This window comes from Ascidiella aspersa, chromosome 2, assembly GCF_963924565.1.
Source record: "Ascidiella aspersa chromosome 2, kaAscAspe10.2, whole genome shotgun sequence".
NCBI lineage: Eukaryota > Metazoa > Chordata > Ascidiacea > Phlebobranchia > Ascidiidae > Ascidiella > Ascidiella aspersa.
Window position 1 is genome coordinate 29,944,288 of NC_139448.1, and position 12,202 is coordinate 29,956,489.

The following is a 12,202-nucleotide window of genomic DNA, read 5'->3' on the forward strand; positions in this document are numbered from 1 at the left end:
CAGAAAAAAGTTTTTTTGTCCTATCAAGTTTTTTAGCGATTTTTTAAAGTCAATTAGCCTACTTAGGGAAAGCAAGAAGGATTTTTACTTTCTAACGGCACACCTGTATTTGTTGGTGATCCTTATGACAATGACAATCTTACTACCCTGTAGGAATCAATTGGTAGCGCTAATTTACGAAATCTTTCGCGATAAGCTGGTAATGTTTTTTGTTTATAAATTTACAGAAAATTATTTATTTTGCTATTAAACTTTAAAGGACGTCTGTCGAGGTGTCTTCTGCACACTCTTGGTAGTTCAGTGCAAACCGAAAAGTTTGGTAAAGGAATGTATAAACCAAATTGTGATTCATAGTAGAAAATTTCATCTCACACTGTGTTTTCTATAAACTTAGATAAGAAAGAAGTTAATTAATCGGTTATGTCAATGCAGGCATTTTTACATAGGTATAAAATTGAAACCTATACGACATTTGTCATACGTTCAAACAAACTTAACTTTAGGACGATTAGTGCATCCTAGTTTGTAACAAGTCTTGGCTTATGGAAAAGATGTGTCTATTACAGTTTTACATATTTTTGTTTAATTTTGTCGACTATTTTTCTGTAGGTTTGATTTTGTGTTAGCAGGGTACATCGAAGTAATAGATAAAAAAGGTCAATTACTTCGTGGGTTTTGCTGGGGAGGAATTTACTGTGTTTGAGCTTGTAAGGAAGGAATATGATAAACTTTGGGAACCACTGGCCTAGATTCAGTCCACGTCAGCACCGACCCGGGCCCGCCACCTAACGGTCGCTTCTAACGCTCCCACCATAGTGCTTATCGACAAACATTTGCCGATTGTATCGCGCGCAAAAAAACAGCGCCCGCTTCCAATAACCAGCGCACACGGTTTCTCTAAATTCCTGGCTTTGCCCACCGGCCAGAAAACGCCTCTTCTGCCAGAATATACGCGATGGCTTATTGCACCAACAAACAAAGCTCGGTGCTTTATCTCGGTAGTAAAACGCGCGCTGTTTTAGATTTCGTACGTTCGCTCGCTCGTGCTACTTGCTTGTGTTTATCACGCCTGGAGGCCGCATTACACTGAAACGCGCTCACCTCTCGTTTGTTTTGGAAAATCGCGTTTGTGTTGTGCGATGATAGTGCGATTAGAGTAACAAAATGCTGATTCGACCTTTTTATCTTACAATGATTTATTTTCGTCGCTTGATTTTTTATGTCAGGGTTTATCAAATTTTTTTTAAAGAGCCAAGTCATGGTCAAAACGAATAGCGTGGGCCGTATAAATAAATATTTTTAACATAATATGTAATTAGATTTTTTAATTTGTCGTTTAGATTTAATTAAAATTTAGTTCATATTTGCACCCAAGAAACATTTCCGTTAATAAACTAGCTATTATTAACCGTGCCTTTAAAAATATGTCTTTCCTGTTTTAAGACCCATGATCCTACACTGTTTTTATCTCTTGGTTGGATGAGTAGCGTATGACAATGCAAAATGACCACATGTCAATATGTTCATGTTTTAATATTTGTTTCATCCCACCCGTTTCATGCATTTTCGCGGTTTTTGATTGTTTGCGTGTATATGAGGACGCTTTGACCACGAATAAGCCAACGCCCCTAAGCGCAATAAGATTATTGCGTAAAAGTCGTTTTGGGTGAACACAAATACTACGTTGTATACACGTCCAATGGAAAACATTTAAAAGCGTATTAAAACAGGGCTTAAGGTTAACAGTGTGCCTCACTAAGACTTTGCTCTGCCTGATTTTATCGCAATGAACGCCACAATGATCGCCAAATGATCTTTGGGTGCTACGAGCGTTTCAACGTTGTCTGTGCGAAACCGCAAGATTGTTCTGTCAAATACCTGACTTGCCGGTTCGGCAGCCTGACAAAGTTTCGCACAGATAACAGTACGGTACTGCGCGTTATGGCTGCCTACTAGGCCAGGTTGAAAGACCAATTGGCACAATTTTACTCAAACTGTGTGTCGTGGAAGTTGCCATTTTGAGCAGAAACCAATTTTTATTGTAGACAATATATTATTTACTGGATAATTGAATTTATAATGTGTTTTTTACAATTGCCTTATCGTTGCTGTCAACCTATAATAGAATCGTTTTGTAGAACGTACCTCATTTTTTTATCTTATGTGGAAAAAGTCAGATGTTTGCTTTTTTAAGGACATCTTTGTGCCATCTTTCGATCTTGTGAAACAGTTTTTTGTTCCTTAGGACGACGATTTGCATTTTTTAACACTTTTATTGCCCTAAAATGGCTCGAAATAGAGTTGAAAACGTTATCGCATATCAAAAACTGAGCGGATTGAGTGCATTTGCCAATATTATTGTTTATCTACACTGGTGCTTATTCGGTCTACATATTATTCAATTTGTTGTGCCGCACTGTATTTTTATACTTCAATTTCAGGAGTGAATCCAAACCCAGTCGGAAATTTTTGCCCGTTTATCCCCGGGCCATCACGGAAAATATTTATATCCGGCTAAAGGTATATAACCCTGACAATAATCGGTGATATATGACATATTTTTCTGGGTTATTTCTGTCGAAGCTTCATAATCATCGGCGCTTCCCAGAATTTTGGTGATAAATGTGGTTTTCGTAACTTATTCGGCGATTACCATATTTTCTGGGAAAAATCGAACCTAACCACAAGTTGTTTTTTTTTACTTTGTAGACTCGCCTATTTTAACAGTTTCTTTGCTAAACCAAAATTTTAACCTATATCATACACATATGTAATAATGTTTTGGGGGTTACTATTTTTACTTGGGTATAAGTTAGCTGTTATAATCTTTATAGTTTTCTTGTTTAGGCAACATATTTAGCAAAGTTAAGAAGGTATATTTAGATATGCTGAAAAAAAAGATGTTAATTGATAAAATTTATTACATTAGTAAAGGTTAAGTTGCCTGAACACAAATCTTTTGGAAAAGTACTATTCGTACCAACGCTATACACATAGTTTCCTACTTAAGGCAACAATACTGGCTACCCGATGCTTCAACTTCGCGCCGACCTTTCCCCGCTCTGTCCTTGCAATTTATTATATTGCGTTTTTTTTTATTTACAAACGGCGCGCATATTTTTGAACTCCAGACGTCCGATTGGCCGATATGCGGATGACATCACAATCGAGTTTGAACGTTTATTGTTAAGACAATTGAAATCACAAATCAGTTGAAAGCTATAGGGCAGCTGAGTGTTAGACTTTTTCGTCAGTTGTTGTTTTCTTTTTTTACCTGCCCTAAAATTTTTACCTTAGCCCTAAAGATCAGGTTAGCTATCAAATATATGTTTAGGATAGTGTAGGCTAAGCTATATTTGAAGTTTTATATCAGAATAAAAAAATAAATTCATTGAATAAAATAACTTTTAGCAAGAACTAAATTTGTATCTAAACAAAGTAGGAAACAAGCTCCATTTTTACACCTGTTGACAAGTTTATTTCTGTGGCAGGTGCACATCCCAGATTTTTTACGCAATCTAAAGTCACATCTAAATATTTGTATTAAGTGAGCATAAAATCCTGACTAAATACCTGGAAATCTTAAAAAAACTAAAGATATCGACATAAAGTGCCAATAAATGCCAACACCAACATGGCCTCTGGGATTAAAAGCTGATGGATGTTAAAGATTTTCCTAATTGGGGCGGCTGCTTATCAAAATTTGCAGGTAAGTTAGTTAAATATCATACTGTATAAGGTGCATGTGATTTTTATTTATTATTTCATATGTTGGGCTCTAATGTTTTGCCAATAGTTTTTTTTTTAATTTTGTAAACGAATTATGTGTATTTTTGACTGATTTTAACTTGAAATAATTTTGCTTGTCAACAAATAATAATCGTCCTACTTATTAGTTACAAGCTAATTTTTTAGGCCTTCTCCTGTTCATAGGTCACAAAGACCAAACTGCATCTGTTATCGACTACAAGGTGCAATAGACTGGGATGGTGGCAGAGGTGCAAGAAGACAAGCCAATACCATTGCTAATAAAGAAAACACAGAACCTGTGATGACCACTCCCTGCGAATCAAGTCCGATATAGCTGAACCTGTGTTGACTGACTCATTTTCAGAATCTATATTTCTGACAGTGAATAAATCATACAAATGGAACCTTCAGACAATTATTGATGTCTTTTTAAACTGCAGTTTGTTATTGCCTTGTACAGTTTCTATTTCTGTGTTTCTTTTTGTTTCTTTCCATATTTTTAACGTGCATGAATAAAAGCTCAATGTAAATTTACCCATGGTGTTTTGCAGATTTATAGTCGTAATTTGACAGGATGCCCAACCATATTTATACCTTATGGCCATGACTGGGCCATGTACCTGCCGGTGTTGAATTTCCGTGCTTACATAACCGATTTATCACTGAACATATGTAGTTGGCCCTTGCAAGGCGAGGGGATAAAACAGGCATGGCACATGGATAATTTTCCGACTGGGAAGGTACTTTCCGGTAATTCTGTTTCTTGATTTTTGATTGGCGCTTTTGTCAGCCCTGGAAACAATACCTAAGGCGTTGTCAGTTGTAAGGGGTCCCGCCCCCTAGACCGAAACGACAGCAGACCGAATTCGCGGCTAATCGTCGGAAGTGCGAATTTGCACAAAGCCGATATGTTTTAATGTTGGCACGTTGTGCCGATTTTCTGTTGGAAGACTCTTAATTGCCCCTGGCTTCGTCGTCATTAGCACGCACCCAATGCGCTCGTGACCTAGTAAACTTATTACTATCCCGCCTAATTCATTCAGTTTTGGCAGATGGCCGAAGGGCTCATAAGGCACGTTTTGGTCGCAAACCTGCCAGCCGCCACGTCACATTATCCAATTTGACACATCGCGGGCAAATGCCCAGAATCAATCATGTTTATTTTGAATTTAAAACGAGTACAACGTGTGTAACGTTTGTTTGAAAATATACAAAAAAACAGGGTATATGAATAAATCGAAGCAGTGAACAATGATCATGCGTTATAAATTTACCAAGGTCGATTTTAGGAAAAAATGCAAAATGACTGCACTGAATCAGAATAACCTGTTGCATAACACATCAGTAAACCCACAGGTTCCGCTGGTCAACTTAACCGAAATTATTTAAAATATTATATAATTGGATAAACGCCAACCTAAATAACTTGAAGTCTTGATCTCTTTGTATGCTCCCCTTTGTATTAAACTAAGGTGTACGTGGTATTGGACGTTTGCGGTATGTGCGGAGCTTTGACAAATACCTCCGACTTACTCGGTGTTGTTGTGTTTACAGTGATCGGCGCCACGAGATGCTTCAAGACGAGTGGGGTGTTTGGAGTTCACGAGATTTACAGGGTCGCCAAAGGTAAGTGTGGCCTCTTTAATTTACCACACAGTGTACCTGGACGGTCGCTGGTTTCCTTTTTCCGGCTCTGCATGCTTATATGCCGGCATGTCCAAAATTATCGGAAACGAGCTGATACTGAAGTCAAGTAGTTTAATGTACTCGCCTAATACTGAAGTTTTTAGAAAACAGTAGTTTAACAGTAGTTTTGTTTTAGAAAACAGTAGTTTAACAAATAAAATGCTACGTTAACTCTGAAGTAAGTTTTGGTCATATAACAAAATAAATACCACTTTCGCAAGTTTCAATTTGTAGCAATATTACTTATTTGACCATAGCAATTGACGTCAGTTTATTTGAGCATAGCAATGACGTCAGTTGGTACCGGATCGGACCAACATACGTTGTTGTGTAAAATACATATGCTATCGAAACCTATACGAACTGTCGGACATACCTACATTTATAAGCCACCTATACCGTTTCTAATTGTTTCTTTGATCTGATTCGATTTATTAGTATTTTAAACAAATTTGTCAGAACTTTTTACTCAGATAGATTTTTCAGGACTTTTTAACTTGGCAAACTCTTTAAGTAACTCGTTATTTTTTTGCAGCGCCCATCGTGAGTGGGGACGGCCACGGACTGGGAGTGGGGAATTCCCTGGAAAGTCCCTCGTACTACTACGCGAGTCATCACCATGACAACCGAGCACCCCCGCCCAGCCCGCTCGTGTTACGTCAGCAGACCAAGTCAGTTTGCTATAATTTATACTGCCGTATTAAAATGTAAAATCTTACCGTGATGTGTCGCCGCTGAATTGCTTTGCCAAAGGACGCAAATTTACTACTTGCGCCATTTTCTGTCTTGTTTATTTGTACTCGGCATTTAACTCGTTACTTGGACCTTTGCCGCCTTTGTTTTTCAAAATATCCGCATGCGCTTTTAGTGTTTAGAACTATTATATTTCGATACGACCCAATTTAACTTGTAGAAATAATTTAGAGAAAACTTGGTTTGGGTGATAAGCTCTTAAGATGATAATACCCCGAGATGCAAATTTATCCATGAAAACAAAATATTTATTACGTTTTATATACTGACGTTTATCATTTTTTAAATTATTTTTAAAATGTTGTTTACCAAGTAGACTATATTATTTTGTGCGTAAAACAGTCGCATACTATTATTATTAGGAATCGGTTTTCTATGTATTGTTTTAAATTTTTTTCTGTGTCAGTCGAAATTGTTATCCTCAGAATTTGTCAGTGATGTAATGACTTCAGCCACTGATTTTAAATGACCTAACTTGAATAAAGTATGTTGCGTAAAAAGACTTGACTTGTCTTTCTGGTATGCGACATCGTTCGGACCTAAGTCATTAGGGTATTTTTATTGTAAAATTTGGTTGTTTTTAACCTTGTTTTATTGCCCTCCAAGTATTGCCCTTGATTAGGCAAGTTTGGCAAGTTAAACAATTTTATACTTTATTTTGATAAAAAGGACTTGGTACTTGACTTGCTATGTGAATGACTTGAACTGGAACTTAACTTTCTATTTTCGCAAATGACTAGACTTCGACTTTTTTTCAAGGTCAAAGTCCCAAGTCCTTTTTATCAAAATAAAGTATAAAATTGTTTTTTTCAAGGTGACATGTTTATAACACTGGAAATTGCTACTACTTTATAGAAACACATGTGCGTCAATTTCAATCCCATTTGTTTGTGCTGTCGTTTCCAGTCAGAACAAGCGCCTGAAGTCGTCCGGGAGCAGCATGTCGACAGAAGAACCAAACGGACTCGAGAGCGGAGGCGAAAATGACTCAGAGGCTTTCTACAATCGACCGCCCAGCTCGCACCCAAGCTGGCAAGGTAAGGTTTTCTTTACTTGGTGGACAAACCTGAAAAATCGTTTTAAAAACGTCTGCTATCTTGGTTTTGTCAGCGATTTGTAAATTTTCTACAGTGTTGTAAGCTAAAGTTATTTTGAAACGAAGGCCTAGTCAAGTCGTTTGCCAAATAACTAAAGACAGGGTCAAGTTATTGTTGATAAATAACAGGTCAAATTCCAGTACAAGGTACAACCTTAGCAATTCCAGTCGTTAACATAAAAGATAAATATTAAACTATAAAAAAATTGGTAGAAATATTAGATTTCAATCAATACTTTGCACAGCAAACACCAAAAACGAAACAATCAGCAAGCAAATTTCACATCCAAAATTTGGTAGATAACAATGTTTTCAATTCAAACAATAAGAGTAATGTCAGTAATTTTTCTCATTTAATTAGGTCCAATTCATTTTATTTTTTGAAATTACTTTAGTTAAGTTGTTTTGCCCAAAACACATAAGTCGGGACAAGTAAAGTTATTTGAAAAGTGACTTAATTTCGTAAGTCATTATACAATACTGAATTTCGGTATATTAAAACCCAGAATTAAGTCAAGTAATTTGAAAACAGTGAGTCCAGTAGACTTAAGTCAAGCCGTTGAGTCATTGACTGAAGTCGTTACAACATTGCGAATTAGAACAACACAAAATGGAAGTCTAGTCCTTGCAGCCGGGTGCTGGATTGACAAGGCATTTGCGCATCGCGCATCATGACACCCTAATAAAACCGCAATTAACGGCTTAAATCCCACGCGCATGTAAGTACAGCAGCATAAGTAGCATCAACAGGCCAGCAGTGAACGCCAATCATCCGTAGAACCTCACTCGACGTATACACGGTTATCAGATTAAAACGACTCCCTTCTGACTTAACGAATCTTATTGGAGTTTATTGCGGGGGGTTTTGGACGCGGTTTTATGCACTTTTTTTCTCCGAATAGGTTATAATTAAAGGTAAGGGGTATTTAGCATAGCAGTTAGGGGATCGCCAAGCTAATTTGTCGGCTCGTGGCATACTTCCCTAAAATGGATAGAATACAGTTAAAATTTTGTTGTATTCAATTCAGCAATAAATTGTGGTTTGAAATTAAACTGAACCACAATTGCATAACTTTTACTATAGTTTTTGGAAAACTTAATTTATTTTTACTTTATTTAACAAATAAGCTATTAAAAAGTTTAAATATAAAAATGTATAATTTTTAAATTCCGGCCGCGACCGCATGTCATTACAATATCTACCCCTTTATAGGAATGAAAGTTTGGTGACCTCCTGCTTTAAATTCACACCCGACTTTTTATGCATGTTACACCTAAACGGGTCTAATTTGTTCGTATGTGATTTCTTCTTTAGATCGTTCGATCTTTTTAAAATTCAAAACCATTGACAGCAGGTTTATGCCTGTTAATCACTGATCCGCTGACGACTTTATAGTTTAATTAAATAAACCACATTGAATGGATTCGCGGCCAGGTCATCATTTAGAAAGAAGTTTTTTGGTGAAGAACGTTGCGCAGTGGCACAAAAGTTTAAAGTGTCAAAAACTGAAGACATCACGAATATTCTGTAAAATGCACCTTAAACTTTCTATTCAACGATAATTTTAATTAAAATTTAGCCGTAACACTTATACATCCTCAAGCTTGATTTGTGAAACCTGCTAAGCTTTGATTAACCTCAATGCGTTCATGTTACCATCCGAAGCGGTGTAGTCTAATTGCTGGTTTTTACGAAGTGCTTAAAGGCCTCATGCCGACCTCTATAGCTACTCGAAACGCCACTCTTTGATCTTATATAATTTAAGGTAACTGCGGTGGAACACGGATATGTTCTCAGATTCTAATGAATCACCACCACGCCGGTGCCTACGGCCGATGAAATTCGATTGTAACAAAACTGAAAATGGTCGGTTTCGTTTCGATGTACTTAGGCTATTACACGCATTACCTCATCGCAATCGGAATAATACGCGACGCCGAAGCTTGGGCTAAGTTCAGCAAAGAGTTCCCGCGAATATTCAGCATCTTGGAAGCCGAAACCTTTTTGTACAACTAGTTTTCCGCGAAAATTTCGAGCATGTGCTGCTAAGTTAAAAGGCAAAGCTTGGGTTTAAATTGGAAATGAGTTCCCGCGAATATTCAGCATCTTGGAAGCCGAAACCTTTTTGTACAACAAGTTTGCGGCGAAAATTTCGAGCACTGTTATGTTGAGTTAAAAGGCAAAGCTTGGGTTTAAATCGGAAATGAGTTCCCGCGAATATTCAGCATCTTGGAAGCCGAAACCTTTTTGTACAACAAGTTTGCGGCGAAAATTTCGAGCACTGTTATGCTGAGTTAAAAGGCAAAGCTTGGGTTTAAATCGGAAATGAGTTCCCGCGAATATTCAGCATCTTGGAAGCCGAAACCTTTTTGTACAACAAGTTTGCGGCGAAAATTTCGAGCACTGTTATGCTGAGTTAAAAGGCAAAGCTTGGGTTTAAATCGGAAATGAGTTCCCGCGTGTATTCAGCATCTTGGGAGCTGTAACCTTTTTGTACAACAATTTCGCGGCGAAAATTTCGAGCACTGTTCTGCTGAGTTGAAAGGCAAAGCTTGGGTTTAAATCGGAAATGAGTTCCCACGTATATTCAGCATCTTGGGAGCTGTAACCTTTTTGTACAACAAGTTTGCGGCGAAAATTTCGAGCACTGTTCTGCTGAGTTAAAAGGCAAAGCTTGGGTTAAAATCGGAAATGAGTTCCCTCGTATATTCAGCATCTTGGAAAGCCGGATACTATTTGTACAATTAGTTTTCGGCGAAAATTTGAGCACTGTGCTACTGAGTTAAAAGGCAAAGCCTGGGTTTAAATCGGAAATGAGTTCCCGCGTATATTCAGCATCTTGGGAAGCCGATACTTTCTGTACTACAAATTTCGGCGAAAATTTCGAGCACTATGCTGCTAAGTTAAAAGGCAAAGCTTGGGTTAAAATCGAAAATGAGTTCCCTCGAATATTCAGCATCTTGGGAAGCCGATACTTTTTGTACAACTAGTTTTCGGCAAAAATTTCGAGCACTGTGCTGCTAAGTTAAAAGTAAAACGACAAACCGCAGTCGGCCAGAAGTGCGAACTAGGGAAATCGAACAGCTGCGCCAAAGCTGTAAGGCAGGAACCCACACGCAACACACATCACACGAAAACGGTAATGGGCCGTGCATTGCTCCTCGCTGTATCTACGCAAGTTCGAATTAATCGCGCTAATTTGATTATAGTCGGGGCCGTTCAGAATGTCTTTTACAAGGGCGGCGCAAATGATCAAACTTCTAGGTTGCTATTCAAGTTGTTTGGTTGTTTTCTAATAGGCATTTTGCTAATATATGTGGAATTAGTTTTTATCTTTTTTTCTCTATTTTACACCTTAGTGTTTTTAATTTTTTAGGTTTATCCACTTAAACACTTTTCGATCACCAAACAGACTTTAATAGGTACTTATATTAGAAAAGCAACAAACTTGCTTCAATCATATTTGTTTGAACTTACACAAGATTATTGGCGTTGGATTTTTGATTGTCAAAACTGTTTGTTGTTTAGTCGTATTTTCCATCTGCATTAAAACAAAACAACTTGCATTAAAACAACTTGACGTTGGCTCTTTTTCAACCCTAAAAAGGTACATTTACCCGAGGTCAAAAATACCTGGTTTGAGGTGTTTGTTTTAAGCGCCGGACACGGTCACAAGTAAACTTATCGCTTTCTTGCGTTTTATAATTAAACAGAAAAAAAATGACTAAAAAAATGTAGAACAAGCAAAAAAAAAAGAATTGACTAGGTCATCAGGGAAACGAGGTGTAATTTTGTTCCCCTCACTTTTAATAATATTTTAATATGATTGCGGTTATTCTTTTATTTACAGGCAGCCCCCTGCAATCCCCGACGGCTAAGACGACGCGCAACAACAACAACAACCAAGGTGACCTTTCCAACGGCGCCCACTCCTCTGTGACGTCACCAGGTAAGTGCTTTGTGACGTTGTTGATTGGAAGGGGTTCGATGACGCAGTAGCCCTATTTTTGATACGGACTGATGATCCCCCAGTGTGAAGTTGCTTGTACTAACAAAATGTGCAAGTATTGGCGCATGGTTGTTTCTCGACTCGCTCCTCTCTGAGCCTGCATAGCTCAGTTGGTAGAGCGACGGTCCCGGCTTGACCGGAGGTCGTGAGTTCGAACCTCACTGCAGGCCAGTTGTTTTTCTGGCTTGCTCTGCTTGCATCATAGATCAACAGATTCGGTGAATCTGCAATGGCTTTCAGTGTACTATTGATACGGAAGCCGTAATCGTTGGTCATAAAGCAACTTCCGAGGGGCTAGATCACAGATGTTATTAAACACATATGTTTGTGTGTGTCTTTCATAGCCCTATTTTAGGTCGATGAAACGCTATAGAGACAAGGTTTTTAAAGAGTTGTTTTTTTTGCGTGGTTGTTTTAGAACAGGGGTTCTCAACCTTTTTTGTATGTTTTACCCTTTTAACGAAGATGAATATCAGATTTACCCCCAATATATAAAATTGTGCTCATTTATTAAAAAACAACGTAAGTAACGAATTACATCAGTTATTTTGCGACGGCTGTCCTTGCTTTTCAGCAACGAGTTGTTCCATGTCTGATAAAGTAGTAGAGAATAACTGCGCCTGTTAAGCCGTACCCAGTGACAAAAAGTAGGCAATCACATGCAGCACTGAAATTTCAGAAGGTGTACTAAACCTACTTTAAACCCGCTATCGCTTAACTTGCGATAAGGAATAAGCTGAAAAAGTATCAATCAGCGAAGCATAACGTTACCTACATTAGAAAAAGAAATTAATAGACTTGCTTCGAATTAGCAGTTAATCTGAACTTGGAAAGTAGGCTATACCAATACCTACAGCCGTCACAATTTTTCTGTTTCGTCAGCTGATGTGGATACTTTGATTGATAG

At 37.8% G+C, this 12,202-nt stretch overlaps 1 protein-coding gene across 3 annotated transcripts in view; it reads left to right on the forward strand.

Moving 5' to 3' along the window:
• LOC146164780 (nuclear factor 1 A-type-like) overlaps positions 1-12,202 on the forward strand; it is an 87,719-nt gene that overhangs the window by 70,463 nt on the left and 5,054 nt on the right. For 2 of the 3 annotated variants that reach the window (XM_083381252.1, XM_083381250.1), the window contains 4 exons: positions 5,305-5,376; positions 5,972-6,107; positions 7,096-7,226; positions 11,137-11,235. In XM_083381252.1, the coding sequence (XP_083237378.1) occupies positions 5,305-5,376; positions 5,972-6,107; positions 7,096-7,226; positions 11,137-11,235 (438 nt within the window). Of the gene's footprint in view, positions 1-5,304; positions 5,377-5,971; positions 6,108-7,095; positions 7,227-11,136; positions 11,269-12,202 lie in introns of all 3 variants that reach the window. The other variant, XM_083381251.1, reaches the window with a different exon arrangement.